General features: G+C 37.4%; 1 protein-coding gene across 3 annotated transcripts in view; it reads left to right on the top strand.

Moving 5' to 3' along the window:
- Nucleotides 1-23,449, top strand: part of STIM2 (stromal interaction molecule 2) — a 151,694-nt gene that overhangs the window by 42,821 nt on the left and 85,424 nt on the right. For all 3 annotated transcript variants that reach the window (XM_086705273.1, XM_086705272.1, XM_025921775.2), the window contains exon 2: nt 20,110-20,240. In XM_086705273.1, the coding sequence (XP_086561399.1) occupies nt 20,193-20,240 (48 nt within the window). In that variant the 5' untranslated portion in view covers nt 20,110-20,192. The remainder of the gene's footprint in view (nt 1-20,109; nt 20,241-23,449) is intronic.

The raw sequence follows: 23,449 nt of genomic DNA, 5'->3' as shown, positions 1-23,449 counted from the left end.
GGGTTTCCATTCCTGGAATGGATGTATTATTATCCTTTTTGTAGGTTATGGAATTTAATTTGCTAATATTTTCTGATTTTTACATTTATGTTCACAAGTGAGGCTGGCTTTATAATTTTCATTTTCCAGTACTGTTTTCTTGGTTTTGGTACTAACGTACCAAATAAAACAAGTTTAGGAGAAGTTTCTTCTTTCTGTTCTCTGTAAGAGTCTGTTTTAAGAATGGAATTCATTTTTCTTAATTATTTCTAGAACCTATTCATAAAACCATTGGGGCTTGGAACTTTCTTTGTGGAGAAGATTCCCAGGTGGTTTAATTTTTAGTTCTTTGAAGAATACGAGGGGAAAGTAGAATCTTCCTGTGGTAAGAAGCTAGTAGTTACAAGTGAAGAATTCAGTTGTTTATTAATATTTTTTACTGACTGTTTTAAGTGGTTATGTCTCCAGTTTTTGCGGTATAGCCTGTATACTTTCTATTTGTAAATTATACTTATTTTTGAATATTACTACATTTTAAAAAGTAGGTTATCTACTATATTTCTTTAATACAGTTTAGATTTGTGTTTTAAGCTTCTGAAGTTTGTAAGATTTCTGAATAACGAATCTTTAAGGACTCTTTAGAGAACTTTCAGCCAGATATCTAAGTTCTGCTGGCTCTGCCAGTTACAGTCTTGAGTCTGTCTATTACTTTCTGGGCCTCACATCCCTCATTGATAAAAAGAATAGCCACTTCACGTAGTTTTCAGAGGATATACTGAGAAGTGCCTTATAAACCGTAAACTGTATAAGTGAAAGGTTTTAAAGATAGTGAATATAGGTGAAGTGTTCAAAGAAAGAGAGTTGAAAGAACCTTTGAGATTTAAGTCTCTCCATTTTATTGGAAGTAGAAGCTGCAAGTTTATGTGGAGAGCTGAATGCGCGGCCCAGGCTTCCTGTTTCTCAAATCGCTGAGCTTTTTCTCTTTTGCCTTCCTGCAAATTAAATACTAGGTACTTGAGAGAAACTTTGACTTCTCTAGGTACATAATTGAGTGTATTATTCCTAAGAGGTTGGGTAGAAAAGTGCATGTGACATTAGGGAGAAAAAGGAATTTTAAGACTTTTAGTTTCTTAAGTTACCCATAATTAAAAGTGCTGTCAAAGTAGTGATTGTTATTTCCCCCTCCCGAATTTAGACAAAGAGAGCCTTGTTATACTTTTCAGGGATTAAAATTCATCTAATACAGTAAGAAGTGAGGCCCTGTGTGGTTGCCACATAACTCTGTACTTGAAATTCCATTGAAATTTTACTTTAAAAACCATTGCTTCAGTGTAATTTTAGTAAGACCGTGCCTTATATTTAACATGAAAACTTTCAAACTAATTGTGTTTTGCAAAAGGTGCCTCCTTAAAATCTAACTTGTCTACTTGATTCCTTAGTCTCTCCAAATACAGGCTCAAAAAAATTATTTCCTTTAAATCCTTAAGTTGATACTAATAATGAGAAGGTTTCTTATTATTTGAGCTTTGAAGATTCAATATGTTACATAGTATTTGCAGGAGGGGACTTCTTTCCCCCCTCCTTCTCCCCGTGGCAGCCTGTTAGAGATGCCGGCCACAGGGCCCTCCTTCCCTCCAGCCCTGCTCCCCCTTCCCCTTTACCTCCATAAGGTGCAGCATTCACTTGGTGCCCCTTACCTCCATTTCTGCTGTCTGCTCTCATTTAAGAATTTCCTCTTCTTTTCCTTCCCTTATTACCCTTCCTCTCCCAGAGAGTCTGTTTTGGTGAAATGGGGCGACACTGGGGACGTATTAAAGGGAGGAGCCCAGGTTTGCTGAGGCACTTTTAAAATCCCAGACATCATTATAGAAAGTATGTGTCTCCTATTTTAAATGAGTTCTTAAAAATTTTACTTAAGTCATTTTGATCACTTTTTTTTTTTTTTTTTTTTGAGCTAATACCATCAGATTCTAGATTTGTCAATAGTTACTATGAATAAAAAGTTTCTGGGAACTGAGGCTGTGTTCTTTTAGTTCAAATAGTAATTTCTGTGAGATTCATTATGCATTTACATCAAATTATAATTTTGTTGTCTTAAAGTTGAAGGTCAAATTTTTATTTATTTATTTATTTTTATTTTTTATTTTTTCAATATATGAAGTTTATTGTCAAATTGGTTTCCATACAACACCCAGTGCTCATCCTAAAAGGTGCCCTCCTCAATACCCATCACCCACCCTCCCCTACCTCCCACCCCCCATCAACCCTCAGTTCTCAGTTTTTAAGAGTCTCTTATGCTTTGGCTCTCTCCCACTCTAACCTCCTTTTTTTTTTTTTTTTCCTTTCCCTCCCCCATGGTTTCTGTTACGTTTCTCAGGATCCACATAAGAGTGAAACCCTATGGTATCTGTCTTTGAAGGTCAAATTTAATGTTCAGTTGTTATAGGCTTGTGACTTTTTTCCCCTGAAAAACAAGACATTTTCTTTAAGTAAAACTCATTACATATATCCTCATCACAAAGGTAGAACTTAAACCTGACACACAGGAGGTTTAGTTCCTTTATACGTTAGTTTCTTTTTAGGTTTAGCGGATGTTAGCTTCACTACAGTTGTATAGGTTTTCTAGAACTGCGAATTATTATTTATATTTTTTCATTGCTCATCATAGGAATTCATGAGGGTGATGTTTTATGCTAGTTTTGCAGTCCTGGAAGCCAAGGACCAAAAGCGTTGAGAGGTTTGCTGAAGATTACGTAGTTAATAAATAGTGGAACTGAGATGTGAGCTCAGGTCTGACTAGAGAGTTGGTGGTTGTGTGATTATTTAGGGATAACGCTGGTTGATAGGTAGAGTTACTTGCTATTAAAATAGTTATGCATAAAATGCTGTTAAGAGTGGAGCATTGGGATTACCTGTTAGGAAGATCCAGAAGGCTTTACAGAGAGGATGAATCCTGGTGAAGTGGATTCTTCAGGGATCAGATTATGCCTTGATTTCATGCTGTGAAGACTGGGCTTTATCCTGTGGAGGACCTTGAGGTCCTGAAGGATTTCAGCAGGAGGGGTGATTTGATTAGCTTCATATTTACAGATGTAGCTCTCACTCATTTCTTTTCCTGTCAAAAACAGAGCAAAAAGTCTGTATTTAGAAGACTGACCCAGTGGTGATCTTAAAGAACTTTGTTCTCCTTACAAGTACAGCTGCATTTAGGATAGAGATCACATCTTTTAGTGACAAAATGGTTTCTTTAGATGGAATCTAAATTTATGCCTGGATTATGGTAATATAAGTAAGACTTTTCAGTATAGGATCTACCCAGTGACATCATTTCAGGAAGCAAAGCTGGTATTACTTAAAATGATCACCATTTTATGAATGACTTCTTTCATTGCATTCTAGATCATTCAAAATCATTTCTTAGAAATGTCTGATCGAGTTCTGTAGGCAGAAAGAATGCAACGATTGTCAGTCTTTTTGACAACATGTCCTCATTGGCCAATTTCTACCTATTTGATGCCACCCTGCCTCATGTTTTTCTTCCTATATCCTGAGGTGGAAGAGAGCCGTTGCAGTGTCCAATCTGTCCTGTGGTAGGTGGAGTTTTCTTGGGTTATCTGTAAGAACAGTCTTCCTGTTGTTAATGAGGCCAAATAAATAAATAAAAGAGCTTGTAATGATATGAGTTTAGTTTTTAGTATTTAGTCATTCAGAAATTGACTTTGTATAGATGTATCTTCTCTAAAATTACAAAATACAAAAGAAAATTGTAGTTACCTTCATGTTTGAAAATGAATAAGACCTTTTTGTGTTGATGACATCTCTACTTAATGGGGGCTATATACCATGGTGGAAAGAAATTTACTTTGTAATATTTTTGCAGTCTGCCTCTTTCCATATCACCTCATTAGTATAGCCTTAGTTTAGACCTCATTGCTTGAGATAAAATTACTTGCTTCCCTGCCTCCAGTCTGCTGTCATTAAATCTACATTTTGCAGCTACATGCAGGCGTATTCTGTACACAACACAAATCTGACACTATCCCACCCATGTCTCCATGAACGGAGCTCTAATAAGTTCTTAGCTCTAATAAGTTCTTAGCTCTAATAAGTTCTGCTAAATGCTTGGAGTTGTGATATAACTATAGAGGCTCCTTGAACATTTAATTTCCGTGAAGTCTTGCTAGCTTAATACTTTTACACACATATGCCCCTCCCCCCAAAACATAGGTGTTTGATTTTTGTAAAATATTTTAGTGGATTTATTTCTTAATATGCTTCAAGTACCATTTTACTTATTTTTTTACTTACCTTTTTTTACCTTACATTTTTACTTTACCTTACATTTTTACTTACCTTTAATTAGTATTTATTAAAATTTAATAAAATACTGAATTTATTTCTTCATATGCTTCAAGTACCATTTTATTTATTTACTTAATTACTTTTAGCATTTATTAAAAAGATATAGGTAGATGTTAATTGAGGGAGGGATATAAAATTTTGAAAAGATAGAAGATAGGACATCTAACTGATAGTAAATAAGAAATTGGCACAGATCTCTGTCAACTATGTTCATAATTTTGAAGGCCAAATTTCACTGAGGCTTGTAGAGAGTGCTAAGAATAATGAAAGGCATTTTGGAATGTTTTGTTTGGAGAGAAAACAAGGCAGCAAGTTGTTTCTGATCCTGTAATGATAATAGATGACTATACAAAGTCAAACTCTTCACTGCCCATTGGATTCTCTCTTTTGTTAGGAAAATAATTGATCAAAAATGATAGATTCAAGTTATTGAAAGAGAATAGTAGGATGAGAAAGAAGCTAATTGTTCTCAGTGGCCAGGATATTTCCTTCTAGGGTTTAAAAACAACTAATTATTGGGGCGCCTGGGTGGCTCAGTCGGTTAAGTGTCTAAGTGTCTGACTTTGGCTCAGGTCATGATCTCGCAGTCTGTGAGTTCACGACCCACATTGGGGCTTTGTGCTAACAGCTCAAGGCTTGGAGCCTGCTTCGGATTCTGTGTCTCCCTCTCTCTGCCCCTCCCCCGCTTGTGTGCACGTGCGTGTGTGTGTGCTCTTTCTCTCTCTCTCCCTCTCTCTCTCTCTCTCTCAAGTAAATAAACATTAAAAAAAAGACAATTATCTTATTTTCATGATCTCTGAGCTGTCATGGAGACTATGAATGGTATGTAAAGGCTGACAGTTTTATTTTTTAAACATTTTTTAAAGGTATAATTGGCATATAATAAATGGTTCCTATTTAAAGTGTACAATTTGGTAATTGTTAACATATGTATACATGCATAAAACCATCACCGCAGTCAAGGTATGAACATAACCAACATCCTCCACGGTTTCCTCATACCCCATGGAAGAGGAAACTGAGAACCAGCAGCAAGTGAGGAAGAGAACAAGAATATTAGGTTGTCCTGGAAACTGAATAAAGGAGAGAATGTGCAGATGATTACGGATAGGCCAAGTAACAGGGACATGTGAATTAACCATTGGATTTAGTAAGGTAGAAATTACTTGTGATTTTGACCAGGGTAGTTTTGGTGGAATCGTGAGAGCTGAAGCCTGATTGGAGTGTATCTTAAGACAGAAAGGGAGGAGAGAAATTGGAGATACTAAGTTAGTAATGTTTTCAAGGAGATTTTCTACAAAGGGAAGCAAAGAAATGGAGTAGTAATGCAGTGGAGTTGAGAATGTCCCCCCCCCCCTTTTATTTTTTTTTAAAGGAGGAAGAAAACCAATGTTTGTTTATATTCTGATGGATGGCAGTGATTCATTGAAAGCAAAATGTTAAGTGTGTGAATTTCTGAAGTAGTGTAGTGCTCTTGAAGGGCCAAATGGGACGAAATTTGGTTCATGAATGTAGGGATTGGCATTATATAGAAACTTGGATAATTCATCGGTGACTACAGGCTGGAGACTCAGTTTGAGTTGTAGACATTGGGAGGTAGTTCATTGCGCTACGCGAGTTCGTGGAAGTTCTGAGTGCTTCATGTAATTTTTTTTTTCTTTTGGTGAAGTATTTTCTTTTGTGAATGAGAATAGGGAGTAGAGACATCACGGGTGAGGATCAAGAAGGTGTGAAATAGGATAGAAGTGTGAACTGAGTTAAGGGTGCAGTGGAGGTCGTGGTTATAGATTTAAGGCATCATGATCAGCCATGTTTAGATGTACGGGTGTAGATACAGAGTAAGTGGAGAACTAGGTTTTTACCAGGGCTATGGCTTTGTTAACCAAGTGTCATGAAAGGAGAGATGAGTCATGAACTTGAGTGTGTTTTCAGGAGAGTGATTATAGTAAGTGATCATAGATTTAGCTATGAAAGAAGGAGAGAAAAGACACTAAAGGGTGAAGGACAGTAGTCTCTGCAAGAGATGATGGTGACTTTGAATGGGGCAGAGTCTGGATAATGTTTTAAAGGTGGAACCAACAGATTTTCTGTGGTTGGATATTATGTGTGTGAGGGTTGTAATCAAGGAATGACCTTAGAGTTTTTGGTCCTGAGCAGTTTCAAGATCTGAATTGTTGTCAGCTGAAGTGTTTGGTACTTTATCACATTCAGTGGTTTGGCTGTATTTTGTTGATTTGACTGTTGTGTATAAAAAGAAAATTTTCTAATGTAATTAAGCTAGGCAAATATAAATGTAAATCAGCTTAATCCATGACCACTCATTCAGTTTCCATATTGATTCACTCATTCAGTAAGCCTTTGAGTGCTTGCTATGTTCCACGTGGTATTCTAGGTGATGGGAATGTGAACAAGACACATAATTAAATCAACTATTTATATTAGTTTTAGTTCAAATTGAGAAATGAAAGTTTGGAAAATGTATGAAATAAAAGGAATGACTATGTCTTAGATGAAAATTTATATTATCTTTGTATTGAATTGCTAAGTATCTGGCTACGTTGACTATATTTATTTAGGCCAGTTTTACATCTTTAATACTCTTCTTCTGGGAACTTACATTATCATGCCGTTAATTTTTAGGTCACTTATTTAAAATAACTTAAGGTATTAATATCCTAAAAAATATAAAAGTAAGTTTCAGGGTTAATAAATTGAAATTTATTTTACAGTTTGTGGACTGCATGAGAAAATCTTTACTGGCACCAGATATCTTGTTTGGAGCAGAAATGGTATTTTTCAAGTTGATAGCCTGAGCAGTTTCCAAAATGTAAATCTACCCTAAGTGGAAGAAATTATACTATTTTTTAAACATTTACTTATTATTTTTGAGAGAGAGAGAACGTGTGAACGAGCTAGGGAGGGGCAGAGGGAGAGAAGGAGACACAGAATCTGAAGCAGGCTCCAGGCTCTGAACTGTCAGCACAGAGCCCGACACGGGTCGCAAACCCACAGACCACAAGATCATGGCCTGAGCCGAAGTCTGATGCTTAACCAAATGAGCCACCCAGGTACCTCACAAATTATACTATTTTTAAGAATATGTAGAAAACATTCTTGGGGGTAATTCTTTTAGTTGAGTCATGTGCGCCCTGAGTTTTGGACAGTGGCAGAGTTGTTGGAGAAAGTGTATATACTTTACTAAGGGACAATTCTCTGAATAGGAAGGTCAATATTTGTGTGCATATATTTTGATATATTGATTAAATAATTTAATTACTTTCAGTATTATCTTCAATAAAATCTGTGTTTAGAGAGAACACCTAAAAGTTTATTTGTTGGTGACAGCACATCATTACTACTGAAGAGCCAAAGTAAACACAGAGAAAAGAGGTTCCCTGGGAACTGTTTATGTCTGCCATACTGGTTATGAACAGTGTTGCCTACATATGAGGGATCTTCAGTAATGTCTCTGTAACTCTGAACTCACTCCCTTCTACTTACATATTTCAAAGCAAAAACAGATGCTGGAATTATATGGTACAAAAAATCATGTGAGAAGGATAGATAGAAAAGACTCTATTGGAGACTGAAATTAATTGATGATCTTTAGAATTAGGCGTCGGTTCTCTCATAAACCATAAACTAATAAACAGATGCTTTTGCCTGATTCTGCTTTTTACAGGAGGCCCTTTATAGGCTCCTAACAAATGCTTATATCTCTAGTTTCTCACTGCTGCTTTTGGATGTCTTTTTTTTTTTTTTTTTTTTTTTTTTTTAGCTTTGGATGTCTTTAAGAGGCTGTTTTGTCCATGAATATCTTAGCATTAGAAAATGATCAGTGAAATTCTTAGGGTATACATAAGCAGTGAGTGAAATGAAAAGTATGGAGTATGGACATCTGACATGAAGGAACAAAGGAAACAGACATTGACAAACACAAATAAAAACATTTTTTTCTGATAAAATTGACATCCCTTGATGTTGGCCTTTTTGACTGAATTATTCCTGAGTTAGATACAGGTGTAGATTAGATGATACAGATGTCGATATATCTCTCCAGGGCTTTTTAGATACCAGTTCTGCTTTCTTTGCTAGTTCATACTTAAGATGTTATCATGTACTCAACTGTTTTAGGGATTCTTTGCACTGACATGCTTAATCTCCGTCGTTCATCCATATAGAACCAAGGGTACTCATGAATATTACCCCCAACTCTAAATGGATATGTGTTGCAGGAAAACAGTGAATCAGCTGAACCAGATGAATATAAATTTAAAATGCAGACTGTCTCTTGGTGACCTGTCTCAATCTCCGTTTGCTTACTGTAAAAATATAGATAGTAATAATTATGTTTCATTATTAAAAAAATTTTTTTTTTAACGTTTTATTATTGAGAGACAGAGAGACACAGAGCATGAGCAGGGGAGGGGCAGAGAGAGGGGGAGACCCAGAATCTGAAGCAGGCTCCAGGCTCTGAGCTGTCAGCGCAGAGCCTGACGTGGGGCTCGAACTCACAAACTGTGAGATCATGACCTGAGCCGAAGTCAGTTGCTCAACCAACTGAGCCACCCAGGAGCCCCTGTGTTTCATTATTAATGTAAAAATTAGAACTAATGTGTTAAAAGAAATTACAGCAGAATCTGGTATATGCTCAATATTTAGTAGCAAATAAAAATTAAGAAAACCTCAGGGAAAAAAGAGGCTTAAAAAATTCTGGGAAGATATATATATATTTTAATTCAGAGACACCTTTCTGATATTTTCTGCTGTGATGTTTTAATTACCAAGAAGGATTTATAATGTATAGTTGTGTAACTATACATTATTACTTAGGAGCCCTGTGTGTTGGAATCTGAATTTGCAAACCTTTAATGTGTGGATGGTTTTCTGAAACTTCTCCTTCCCAAACAAAACAAAACCAGTGTCTGTTTCTCCATAAGATAAAGGGTTGGCTGGTTGTTTCTTTCTATGCCGTATGTATATAGGCAGTTCCCAACTTAGAAATGTTTGATTTACAAACATCCCGAACATCAAGCCTCTGGCTGTGGCTTCATTTCTCTCCTGCGACTACCATGAGAAGTGCACGTATGCCTCTCACTCTTTCATTGAATGAAGGATAACTTTGTAAATCTTTCTTCCATTACTGTGGAACAGTACATGGATGGGGATTTACCCATTTTTGTTGCTGAAGCTAAATTGGTAGGGCATTGGATTCTGCTTCCCAGTTGGAAATGTACATTTGTTTTCACTTAGAAACAGTAAGAGCTTTCTAAAATAATTGTTTGAACAAATTAATCCTATAAGTACATAGCAAAAACTTATACTTAAATGAGTGTTTTCCATTTTCAATATAATAATCTTTGGAGATTATATACTTGTAGTAAGTAATGCTCTTAATGAATCTGCTTTTAGAATTCCTGTTTTGTAATTTGCTTTCAGAATATTCTTTTTGGGTATTTTTAAAAATAGGAAGTCTTTTTTTTTTTTTTAACGGATTGTGGGAGATGAGGAAAAATAAAGTTCTTTTGAATTTCAACAAAATAGTTAACCAATTCTTTGATCTTGAGCATATTGCTTTGCAAATGAGAATTTGGTTTATTCATCATGCAAATGAGGATTTGGTTTATTCATCATGAAAAGAAGAAGCGAGGTTCATCCCAGTATAGCAGGGCTGTTGAGAGAAGTTGAATTAGATAACCAGGTAAAGCACCTGGCGTGTAAGTTACCCCCAAAATGCTCTATTCCCTCTTTATTTTCTCTCCTTGTGTTTTAGGGTATATTTGGTTTTGGAGTCAACCAAAAGATATTTAGAGTTAAGCCTAATTTAGAAAAATGCTGTTTTTGGTATCTGTTAAGGTAATAGTAATATCATAGAAAGACTAGACTTAGGTTGTTGCAGGAGACTTAGTGTTGAGTTCCTCCTGTGCCATTTATTAGCTAATTCCTTCATCTTTCTGGATGATAGTAGTAGGTATCTACTGAGTTCCAAATACGTGCCACCCTCTGTGTTAGGTGCTTTATCTGCAGACGTCTCATTTAATTCTAACATCAGCTTTGCCAAGTTGCTATCTCTTATTCCCATTCTACAGATGAGGAAGTTAAGGCAGAGAAGTTAAATAACTTTCCTGAGGTTATACAGTAAGTGGCAGGATGAGAATGAATTAAAAGTTCTTCTTTTCCTTTTACAGACTCCTCAACCTTCCTTTCTGTAAAATTGGGATGCTAATTTTATTTTTCGAGATTGTTGTTAAGGTCTTGCACTGTGGGAGAAGTGAGATGGTGTCATGCTCTCAGGTCAGTACCAGGCAGTAACAACAGTGCTCTTCTCATTTCCTGAGTGTTGATACAGGTAGGATGGCATTAATGACCTGTGTTCTCTATAGCTTGCATTTGGTTGCAGCTTTTTTTCTTCTTTATTGTGGTAAAACACACATAATGTAAAATTTACCATTTAAACCATTTTAAGTACATGATTCAGTGTCATTAAGTACATTCACAGTGTTCTGGTTGTCACTTTGAGTTACCACATTCTTCCCTCCAAAACAACCCAAAATAAATATAAGCATAGTTATTGCCCTATTCTGTACATGTAACGTTGCTAATTGAAATGTTAGTGTTTATAGTATCCTGGGAAACCAGGAGTAGATAAATCAGTGTACCTGTGTACTTTTATTTTTTTTTGCACCTAGTCAACATTATTTTCCCACATATGACAGATGCAGCAATGTTATAAACATATATTACTGCTTTCTAGGAACTTAAATATAAAACACAATGGAAATATACAACTGTCAGTGAATACAGAGATAAATACAGCTGCATAAATACTCTTTCTCGTTTATTTAAATACATTGAAGGAATGTATTGGTTACCATGAATATAAATGTAGATTTTTTTTGGATGAGGGATGTGGTGGTAAATGAGTTTCATATTAAGATAGTTTCAAGGCAGAGGCATTATCTTCTGTCTCCTATCTTTAGAGAGGCTGTTTTGAGAAGATTAGCAGGAACTGTTTGAGGTGGCAAGGACAAGATGCATTTTATGGGTGGGGGAATAAGTGGAAGTCAAATAATCAGAAGATGGTAAATTGAAAAATGTTCCTGGAAAGTAGGAAGGGATCTCAGTAACTGAGTTTTTATCAGATGGTCTACTTAAAACATTTGGAAGGTTTAGTTGAACTGGACAGTTTTTTTAAGGGAAATTTTTAGCCTAAAAACCAGGGGAAACTTCTTTCTTTTTATAAGAGTAGAGACTAATTAATAGGTACTTTCTATACAAAGTCAGTGATTAAAGAGATTCAGAACTCCAAGAGGCAGTCGTCAGTCAGGAGGGATTTAAAGTAAAGAAAGGCCCTTATTTTCTGTTCAGTGTGACACGTAGGGCATAATTAGGTACCTCTGCAGTGGTTTCTCAGCCCTCTATTGGTAGGGTTTGTTTCCTTTAACTGATGAACTTTAATTGAGTAAATATGAGAGATTCTAGAGCCTTCCACCTGCAGTTTTAGAGCATCTGGGTATAGCACTGTGTATACCAGTTGCAACTTTTTCTTTCTCATTTGTTGTTCTGGCATGTAATCTGTTCTTAATAAATATGAACATATTTTAAATACCTACTATATGCCAGAAAATATAATAGATAATGGGTTGAAACTCATTTCTCCCTAAAAAAGTATACAGTGGCCTTTATTATCATTATTAGATTTTTTGAGAAACATCCATTAATCTTACTGTATGCTAGGTAAGCATACAGTATGTTAGACACTGGGCATATAAGGGGCATAAGACAGACTCTGCCCTAAACAGGGTATCAGAGAAGACATTACTTACTTTTGAATTTGAATCATATCTTTGGTTTATTGAAAAATGACACCAAAGAATTATCTCTGAAGACTTTAGAGAACATTTATTCTCAAAATATTTGGATTGTAATATTTGATTTGGTAAATGCTTGAACTATTAATGGAGGTGCTAAATACAGTCAATATTTATTTAAAGAATTTCTCTCAGTGGCGTTAATTAAGAAAAGCCTAATCATAAGACTCGTAAATAGTTGCCCATATGGTAAGCCAAGTCTTGGCGGTATATGATGTTGCACATTGTTAAAGGGTTACAGTCATTGGTTTGTGATTAAGAGCCGGCCGGCTCCCCTTCTTGGTTTTTCTGTGTGAAATTTGCTGACCTTAAGGGTATTATGGGCGGGAAACTAGCTCTAAAGACTGGATTTACTTTCTCAGTTTTAGTTCTTTTTTAAAAATTTTTTCTTGTTTTATTTATTTTTTTGAGAGAAGGGGAGAGAGAGAGAGAGCGCGCGCGCGCTTGTGCCTGCAAGCATCCACAAGCGGGGAAGGGGCAGAGAGAGGGAGAGAGGAAAAGAAGCAGGCACTGACCTGACCTGGAGCTTGAACTCATGAACCCTGAGATCATGACCTGAGCTGAAATCAAGAGTTGCATACTCAACCGACTGAGTCACCCAGGTGTCCCAGCTTCAGTTATTGTTATTATTATTATTATTTTTGATTTTTAAAATGTTTATTTTTGAGAGAGTGAGACAGAGCATGAGTGGGAGAGGGGTAGAGGGAGAGAGGGAGACACAGAATCTGAAACAGGCTCTAGGCTCTGATCTGTCAGCACAGAGCCCGACACGGGGTGTGACCTTGGGAACAGCAAGATCATGACTGAAGTCAGCTGCTTAACCGACTGAGCCACCCAGGTGTCCCAGCTTCAGTTATTTCTTAAGCTCTTGTTTTCTTAGGTTTCTGAACTGTATTCCCTGTATATATCAGTTGAATGGGATGGTGGAATATAGAATGTGGAGTGAATATTTATTCCTCTTAAATATTGAAGGGTGAATGGAAACCCATTTAACACATTTTGTAACTCTATGTTGTTTGGTCTGGCTCAGCCTTTTTTTTTTTAACCTAGACTTTTAGGCCTGAAATGTCAAATCATATTTGTCTTCTTTCTTGAGTACATTCAGTTGTCACTTCAGTATAACCTTTTCTTTCTGTCTTCACTGCCATGATTGTGGCTTGTATTTTGTTACTTCCTGCCTGGACTATTAGAACAGACACGAGTTGGTAAAAGCACGTAAACTAAAGCGATACTTTCTTCTCTAGATTAAAATAAAACTGACTGTATGGGAAAGCATATTTTGAACTTGAAAGCATTACACAAAATATAAATTGTAATTTCTCTGTTACAGTTCTTGTGTCACAGTCCTACTTAAAAATCATCAGTGACTTCTTTAGATGCCTCTTTCAGAGAGATTCATTGTCCTTCACTGACTGATAGCTCCAGGTTATTGTTCCAGATTCATATCCTGCTGCTGCCAGTGTTTTCTTCCTCTCTGGCGAGACTGTTGGCATAGCTGGGGACTCTGCTGTTCTGTGGTGTGTGGGACTGGCCTGTGCATTCTCGTTGTTTAACATCCTTAGCCTCCACCCCTCCACTGGATGACTGTACCAGCAGAGTGGAGAGAGGTGAGTGGGAGGGGGGAGGGCAGGGCACTGAGTGGCACTCTCGGTTGAGAACCAGTCTGTTAGCCAGACTACTCCTTGTGAGTTCCAGAGCCCATCTTTTTTCTGTTTGAGTTTTTTTTTTTTTTTTTCTTCTTTTCTTTTTTCTGACCCCACGTATTAAAATCCACTTTCTCTGAGCCTCCTGGGTGGCTCAGTCGGTTAAGCATCCGACATCAGCTCAGGTCATGCTCTCACGGTTCGTGAGTTCAAGCCCCACGTTGGGCTCTGTGCTGACAGCTCAGAGCCTGGAGCCTGTTTCAGATTCTGTGTCTCCCTCTCTCTGCCCCTCCCCTGCTTGCACTCTGTCTCTCTCTCAAAAATGAATGAACATTAAATAAATAAAATCTAATTTTTCTTTCCTAATGCCACTAAAAATGTGATTGCTTGCATGTAAAAGTCAGACATCAGTATTTATTAGGTGTAGTAATATATAGTAATAACCTACATATTTTATATATATATGTATTAGTAATAATATATAGAAAGTAAAACTGGCTTAGTCTTTTACCCCATGTAGTTTTATCTTAACTGCCAAGAGTATAAAAGCCTTAGAGAAGACCATCTTTAATATTTTAAAGTTCTCCTCAATTTTTTTTGCATAATTTGTTCTGTATTTTGTTTAATATTTAAACAGTAATATTTGACAATGAACAAATAAACTTTATACTTTAGGTTCTAGGGAGCCATTGAATGGTTTTAACTGGAAGAGTAAGGTTAATAAATTTCTACTAACTTAGGTAGATTTAACATTGTTATAAAGAGGTAAGGAGTTTTGTCGTCATTTTCTACATCATAGTATTCTTACCTGCGATGTAATTTCTAGAAAAGTTGTTCTCTTCCAAACATTTATATTGAAAAACCAATTAGGCTAGTGATTCAGTACACAGATATTTTTTGAGCACTTGCTGTGAGCAGGCACTGTTCTAGGCACTCCGGAAAGAGCAGCGATCAAAACAAAAGCCTGTAATCTCATGTTGACATTACAGTGGGGGAGTTGGGCAGTAAGCAAATACATAAATAGATACTGTAGTGTCCTGCAGTAAGGTGCTATGAAGAATAATAGGGCAAGCAGAGAGAGCCTAAAGGCCAAGGCTGTTTTGGAGAGGGAAATAAGATGGCCTTTGAGGAGAAACAGTTGAGTTGGAATGAAGGCAGTTACCTGAGCCTGCGTGGATTTGGAAGAAAACCCTGCAGGCCAAGGAACTAAGTGGGAGCTTTCAGTGAGTAATGTATTAATATTATTTTCTTTTCTTTTCACTTTAGAATAATCCCTTCATAATCTGTCCCTCACTGATATTGTCAGTCTTTTCTCATAGTTTTCCAATTAAATGGGAACAATAGGGGTGCCTGGGTGGCTCAGTCAGTTAAGCAGTTAAGCCTCTGATTCTTGATCTCTGCTCAGGTCAGTATCTCATGGTTTGTGGGATTGAGCCCTGCATGGGGCTCTGTGCTGACTGCAGGGAGCCTGCTTGAGATTCTGTCTGTCTCGCTCTGCCCCTCCCCTGCTTGTTCTCTCTCTCTCTCTCTCTCTCTCTCTCAAAATAAAATAAACTGAAAAAAATCAGAACAGTAGTGCTTACTTTCTAGGCAAACTGAAGTGTATAATAGGCAATTTACATATAGTTGTATATGATAGGCATTCTGTAATTAGTAGTTATTGTTATCATTATGTTGTTAGTATAATAGCTATTAGCACATTATGTTCTTGCCTATACGTGTCTTCCTAGAGAACATTTGCTCGTCTTTTAAGAATAAATGTAAATATCACTTCTCCTTGAGTTTTTTCTTGCTATTCATGTAGACGGAACTACTCCTTTAGTTTTGCCACCATTACATATTTACTACACGTCTGCCATTGTACTTGCCATATTGAACTTTGTTTACTTGCTCTACTTTTTGTATACCGGGCTTCTAACCTAGTGTCTGACATCTATACATTTTCTAGATAGAGTATTCAGAAATTCATTTATTTGCCTTGTAATACTTACGTATAAGTAAATCGTTCAACAAATGTATCACTCACTGTGGTAATAATAAACTTACTATCAAGGTTTGTTCAAGGGGAGTGTGGCTTGAAGACATTATTAAAAGGAAAGGTAATGTAGGAAGTATAGGTATGTATTCTAGATTATCAACATCATGCAGTAGTGTCCCTTCTGTGGGACACATTTATGCTTCTTGGTGTTCTTAGCTCCTTGGGTCCTGGTAATATTTGTGGTAGCAATACTTTATTCTCTGATGTTGGTGACACTGTGACCCATTTACATTCATTATACTGATGCTGGAACGTGGATTGGAGTCTTGAAGACTTCATTTGAATCCTAGCTCTGCCACTTCTAGGGATGTGATCTTGAGCAAGATACTCATGAGTGCCATTTCCTCATCTGAAAATGGAGATAATATGTGTCCCCCACAGGGTTGTAGAGATTATGCATATAAAGCAGTATTGGTTTCTGGAATGTAGTAGATGTTTCTTAGGTGAAATCATTTTACTTCATTAGACTTTGTTTCTGCAGAAATCATACTGAGGATTTGTTTGACTTTGAGTAGAGGAAAACAAGTTGGAATTTTAACAGTGGTGTTGGTTGGTTGCTGACTTCGGTTAAGTTTTATTTTCTTTCAGCTGATTTCTTTTTCTTCAGCAGAAATTGCTGTTCTTGATCCAGAGAAAAGAAAGGACTGCTCACTGTATAGTGCTGGAAAGGTTTATGACACCATATTGCTTTTAATACGAAGTGGGGGCACGGAGCAGAGGAAATCTGTCCTAGTTGTCACACGGGTGTCCGGCACCAAGCACTAGGCTGGCACCTTCCAGGCACTCCATATCATGTCTTGGTGAACAACTGAATTCTGTTTAGGTATCTGAGAAACACGTTTCTGGCTGTGGAATACAGGAATGTGCTGGTGCATTTGGGGTAGCTAAGGCGAGGTCAGTGAGGCAAAGGAGAGCCATATTGGCGTTTCAGCAGCTGTCTTTGAAACCATTCTCCCTGATTTATTATATGCACAGATCTTTTGTAACAGTTTGTATATTTGAAAAAGAAATTTAGGTCAGCCAATTTGGGTTAAAATGATCACTTGTGCTGAATTGACCTAGAAGGGATACAGTTGAGAAAGAAATGGAAAGGACTTTAGAACAGGTAATGGGGCTCAGAATTCACAACTGTTCTAAGTCAGATTTCTAGTCCTTAAGTCACCGTACCAAAGGGAAATACAGTTTTATGTGGGGAAATGGATCACCCTTGCCTTATCCTCAACTCCTGTCTTTCCTTTCCTTCTGCAGTTCTAACTTGGCAAAACGCCAAATCCTAGAGCAGTCTTCGTCATTTACCTCCTCCATTCTTTGGAGGCCTGAGGTGCTGCGTGCTGCTAGGATTACAGTAGCACTTCCTGACCGCTGTGCCTCCCAGTCTTGCCTCCAGTCTATTTTCCACTATCACCAGAACGATCTTTCTATAATGCATCTGATTGTGTTCAGCTTCTCCTTGAAAGTCCTGTATGGGCTTCTCATAATTTTCAGGATGAAAATCCAAATTCCTTAGTGTGGGGAAAACCACCCTTAGTCTTAGAGATCTGGCCCCTTCCTTCTAATTTCTTACTGATCTCTTTTCTTCTTTCCATATATTCTCCGTACTCCAGACATATTAACCAGTGGCATTTCTCTGAACGTTCAACATTTTTCTCATGACACTGAACGTATGATGTTTCTTTTTCCACGCATGCTTTTCTCTATTTCCCAAGGTCATCAATTATAGGTCATATAAAACCCCCAGGGTTGCCTCTAGAAAACATCTGACTTTTCTCTCCCGGTCTGGATTGGTGCTCTTCCTCCATGGCTCTCATAGCACTCTACACGTAGTGTTTTCAGTGGTCCCTAACTTCAAATATTGTTGTGGTCCACATGCCTCCTTTATCACTAGACTGTTTCCTCATGCCTGTCACTGGTTTGCACAGCATAAAAGCCTAGAAGTTTGTGATTTAGTTAGTGTATGAAGTAACAATTTATCAGAGACACAAAATTGCTAAACTAAGCCCTGGGTATTATGAATGTGAGAAACAGAAGACGTTTTCCTGCCTTGGTCATAAGCTCAATTGTATAGACAAAAGGATCCGTGTAAGCAGTTAGAGATTAATAAAGTACAACATTAACGAGGACTTAGGTTGAATGATATGAGAATAAAATATAATCAGGTTTCAAATCCCTTGGCATTTCATATCTGCTCTTTATTTTTCTCCTCAGTACTTACCCACTGCTAGCTGCTAGCATGCTCTACCTTTTACTTCTTTATCTTGTTATGCTCATCTCCTCCACTATGCTGTAGTTTCATGAGGAATTTTTTTTTTTTTTTTTTTTTTACAGAGAAAGCGAGAGAGCGTGAGTGTGCACTGGGGAGGGGCAGAGGGAGGGGGAGTGAGAGAATGTTAAGCAGGCCCCCCACCACCCAGGCCCCCTCATGAGGAATTTTTCTCTCTCTTTTCACTATGGTATTTCCAATGCCTGACATATGGTAGATGCTTAAGAGATATTTGTTGAATGGTTGGAATGGTGTTCAGAGAAGGAAGTAATCGCTGGAAGATAGTATAGATATTTATGAAAGACTTCCTGGAGAAGTTACATCCTGCAACAGACCTTGAAAGATAAGGTTTATTAGATAAGTAAAAAAAAAAAATCAATTTTATTTTTATGTGAAATTTTTTCAGATCATATGTTTCTCCTAATTTTCTTTTAAAGCTTTATATGGTTTTCAGAGCCCTCATTATTCACTCCTTTTAGAGTTTGACAGGGTTGACCACAAAGCCTGTTTAGTAAGTGATGCCAACCCTTCTATACTATTTGCAGTAACTGCGTATGTTTATTATGGACGCAATAACACATGGTATTCAGATCTTCTTTATTCTCTATGTTATGGTATCTGGGAGCTTTTGCTTCATAGCCAGTCAAAATAAGTACAAATGAGTTTGAATTTGTAGGCGTATTAGGGCTCTGGTTGTTTCATGAATTAGGGGTCATAACTGACCATTGTTCCTGTAAGTTCTTAGATTTTAGCAAATCTTGATCAGAGTTTTAAATACGTATACACACATATGTCACAACGTTTATCATTGCATTTTCCCTTTTTACAGTTTCCTTTTCTGTTTCTTTCTCTTCCAAGACTAAATTAAAATTAGCTTTTGAATTAAACCTATTAAAAATGTTAACTCACCAAAATGAGTTATAACTGGAACATGTAGGTAATATAGGTTTGCGTTATTCTTTTACCAAAAAAATTTATTCATTGATTTCCAGTACTGGCTTTGTGCAGTGTTTTTTCCTAAGTACAGAATTAGATCATTTCTTAGGCCATTATAGCTACAGTAGATTTAGTAAGCATCTAGACTACTTTATTTTAGAGGTGTGGTAACTAAGACACAAGGGCAAGTGATTTGTCCAAAATCAGACTGTTAATTTGTAACAGGGCCAGAATGATAAACTAGATTTTTAGCTGTTGTTGAGAAAACCAAACTGTGGCTAACCCTTCTATTATGCTAGTAACTACTTTATTTAAAAAAATTGTTTTTAATGTTTATTTATTTGAAAAAAAATTTTTAACGTCTTATTTATTTTTGAGAGACAGAGCATGCGTGGGGGAGGGGCTGAGAGAGGGGAGACACAGACTCTGAAGCAGGCTCCAGGCTCTGAGCTGTCAGCACAGAGCCCGGACTGGGGCTGGAACCCACAAACTGCGAGATCATGACCTGAGCCATGAACTCTTTGATTCTTAAATAGAAAAGTGAAAAAAAAAGTTTCTAAGTATCGTGTGCCTATCCTATATATATCCTTTTCTTGTATTCTCTGATATGTTCCTAGGATTCACATTTTAATTGAAGTGGATTATTCGAAAATAGCCCCTTGTATTTTGTGCTTTTTAGGTTCCTTTTTTAAAGAAAGGAGCTCTGTTTTGGGGGCGAAATAATTAGTAAATATAGTAGGTTGGATAAGAAGAAAATGGCTAAAGATGTGGAAGCAGTTAGACAACCTGAAGTCAGGACTGGAGTTACTCCTGGTTGTAGTTGCCTAGTAGCCATTAAATTCAGTTACTTATTTTTAGTCTGTTGTGTTCCTGTATTATACTTTTGATGACTTTGCCGGACTTTTTAAAATCTGTTGGTTTGACTTAGTCTGATATTTGATGTTGTTTTTCTTGTCACTTGTATGCCTGTAGCCTGTGTTTTGGCATGGCAAGTCATAACTGCCCTTTGTTCTGTTGCAGATCCCTGCCTGTCACTGAGTCCGCCATGTTTCACAGAAGATGATCGATTCAGCCTGGAAGCTCTTCAGACAATCCATAAACAAATGGATGATGACAAAGATGGTGGCATTGAAGTAGACGAAAGTGATGAAGTAGGTGGAAAACTTTGCTTGGTGTTCTCTTAAATTTTCCCGTTGTTCCTCAGGTGACTCAGCTCCATCTTTAACATCTTCAGTTTTTCTCTTTGCATTTTAATTTATATGGTTTTCCTTTGTTCTTTTCTCCCCACGCCTATAGAAGTCGTCCCAGTTTAATAAGAATCCTCACGTTCTTGCATTTCTCAAGCATAAATCTGTTTTGACAGTATCAGTTATCTGTTGCTGCTTTACAAACCACCACAAAACTTGGTGGCTTCAGGTGACAACAGTTTATCATTTTTCCCGATTCTCTGGGTTGATTGTGCTCAGCTGGGTGTTTTTGCTGTTCCCTTAGGTATGGGTTGAGGTCACTGGTGGTTGCGTTCAGTTGGGGACTCTGCCGGGGCTGGAATGATGACCTCTTAGTCTTCACAGTCTGTCTCCATGTGGTCTCTCATCGTTCAGAATCTAGCTCAGGCTTCCTTACAGCATGGCAGCTGGCTTCCAGGGGGCAGTGATCAGAGACAGCCAAGTTCCCATGCGAAAGTGCTTATCATGCCCCTGCTTGCCAGTGCCTGTTAATATCAAATTGGCTTAAAGCAAGTTATTTGGCTCAGCTCATAGTCTGTGTAGGAGAGGATTATACAAGGGCATGAATGCTGGGAGTTGTGGTTTATTGGGGGTCACCAGTGTAATGGTCTGCTGTACCTGCTGTGTGTGTAAATCATGTTTCATTTCTTAGGCATTCTCATCTTCCCCCCAGCGTACCTCCAGTGTCCCTCTTAGTTTCTCCATGGAAGTTGTTTCCTTCACTTGGCTGTAGTCTTATTCTAGCCAAATCCCCTGGTCATTTTCAGGCCTCTTCCTTTGTTATGTTTGTCATGGTTGAGTTGCTTCTCTTTTGGTTCATAGGATACTAAATTACATTATCGTCTAATGTTACGTAACAGTGACATTCTCTAATCCCATTGTTATCTAATAGTAACATTCTCTTCAGATTAATTCTTGATCTGCCATATAAAACATTTGTCCTGCAGATGCACATCCTTTTTTAGGCTCTACTGGACTCCCCTATCTCTAAGCCAGGCCACCTTCCTGACCGGCGTATATTGCTTTCTGTCTGACATCTTTTGAGTGTTCTTACTTCTGCTTTCAAGTTAGTTTGTCTGAAACAAAATCTCAGCTCTCCTCTTTGAAATCCCTCACTGTTCAGTGGCACCTCTATACCTACTTCTCCTCAGTTCTAATTCTTCTAAGTCAGGGTTGGCAGACTTTTTGTTGTAAAGGCCCAAATTATGGGTTGAAATGTGTCCCCCGCACCCCCCAAAAAAGGACATATTTTGAATTCCTAACTTCTGGTTCCTCAGAATGTGACCTTATTTGTAAGTAGAGTCATTTCAGATGTACTTAGTTAGGCTAAGGATATACTGGACTTGTGTGGGCCCCTAATCCAGTATGACTGGTATCCGTGTAAGAGAGGAGAAGCACCATGCAATGGGGAGACACTTGCAATGGGGAGAAGATGACCCTGTGACAATGGAGGCAGAGGCTGGAGTTACAGCGCTGCAAGTCAGGGAATGACAAGGATTGCTGACGACATCAGAAGCTAAGAGAAAGGCATGGAAAAGAGTTCTCTGTTTCTACAGAGCTCAGTTTCCTCAGTGGTCAGGTGGGTGGGACTGAAAGTTCCAGCCCTCTAATCACCTGGTCTTTTGCTGACCTGCCCCGTCCTGAGATGATCTAGAGGCCCCATTCTAAGTCATCTTTTAGCATGAACTCAGGTGTGATCAAAAGGGGCAAAATACTCTCCTATCGCTCAGGAAATTCCTGTGCCAGGAACCAAGGACAAAGGCCAAATATATTTCTTACTACATCACAATTACAGAAACGTTTAAGTCTGAAAAGAATAGCAAAAATGCACATTTTTTTAAGTCATTAAAAGTGCCATCAGAGGGAGATCTGTTAAAGTTGTGTATAATATATAGACAGAGAGGTATTAAGTAAGCTTATGCAGGTATTTGACAGCCTATTTAAATGTATCTGATTGCATAATAGTTCCTCGAATTACAAGTTATTTTAATCTTTTTAACCTCATCGTCAGATATTAAATGCTCAAATGTGTGAAGTGTTATTATCGCCATGCGAAACAAAGTAAGCATGCGTGGCTATATAACTTGTACCTCAGGGAGACTCGTCTTGAGTCATTCCAGTTTCAGTGGAGTTCCAAACATTTTGTAATAAACGTTAGAACTAAAAACCTTTTGTTAAAATTTAAAATTTATGTTAAAAGAACTTAAGAATTCTGTGGGTATGACAGGTGCTTTGATGTTTAGAAACAGAAGATGCTATCCTTGGCTCTGCATTTCTTCTAATATTAATATTTAAAAGCAAATAAAGTATGCCTTTATGTTTCATCAGTAACGTACAGAATCTAGGAATCCACTGCCCAGTGTGTAGCTACTAGCTACATTGAGCTGTCGAGCACCTACAATTGACCTGTGTTAAAAGTGTAAAATGCACTTCAGATTTTGAATATGAGAAAAATAGTGTAAAATATTTGAACTTTAAAATATCGATTACCTGTTGGGAATGATAATATTACGGACATAGTGGATGTAAGATATAAAACTAATTTCATGTGTTTCTTTTTACTTTTTTAATGTGACTTCTGGAAAAGTTAACACCACTTACTTAGATCAAATTAATTTGTATTGCACAGCTCTGATCTAGAGACTGGCATGTTGTAGACTTTAAGGAATGAGTTGTTAATTCTGTGGCCCCTGGACTGTTTGGTGCCTTCTGTTCAGAATAGCTACATCTTGATTTGTATTTCTCGTAAGTGTCTGTTTTAAAGAAGTAAATGGTAATACCGTTATGGGTTTTGAGCAGTCATCATTCAAAAACTTAATGAGTTTAATAGAAAATCTTTTTTTCTTTAAGTTTATTCATTTATTTTTGAGAGAGAGACAGAGAGAGTACATGGGGGTGAGGGGAGCAGAGAGAGAAGGAGAGAGGGAACCCCAAGCAGGCTCCACACTGTTACTATGGAGCCCAGTGTGGGGCTCGAACTCACAAGTGTGAGATCTTGACCTAAGCTGAAACCAAGAATCAGACACTTAACTGACTGAGCCACTCAAGGTGCCCAATGGGAAATCTTAATTAAGAAAATTAAAATACCTAATTTCTTGTGATTTTTTTTTTTTTGCTTGAAATGTTATTTTTTT

Source organism: Puma concolor, chromosome B1 (assembly GCF_028749965.1).
Source record: "Puma concolor isolate L17-30 chromosome B1, mPumCon1.1.hap2, whole genome shotgun sequence".
Taxonomy (NCBI): domain Eukaryota; kingdom Metazoa; phylum Chordata; class Mammalia; order Carnivora; family Felidae; genus Puma; species Puma concolor.
Note: the sequence above shows the minus strand (reverse complement) of the source record. Positions and strands in the feature narration are given on the sequence as shown.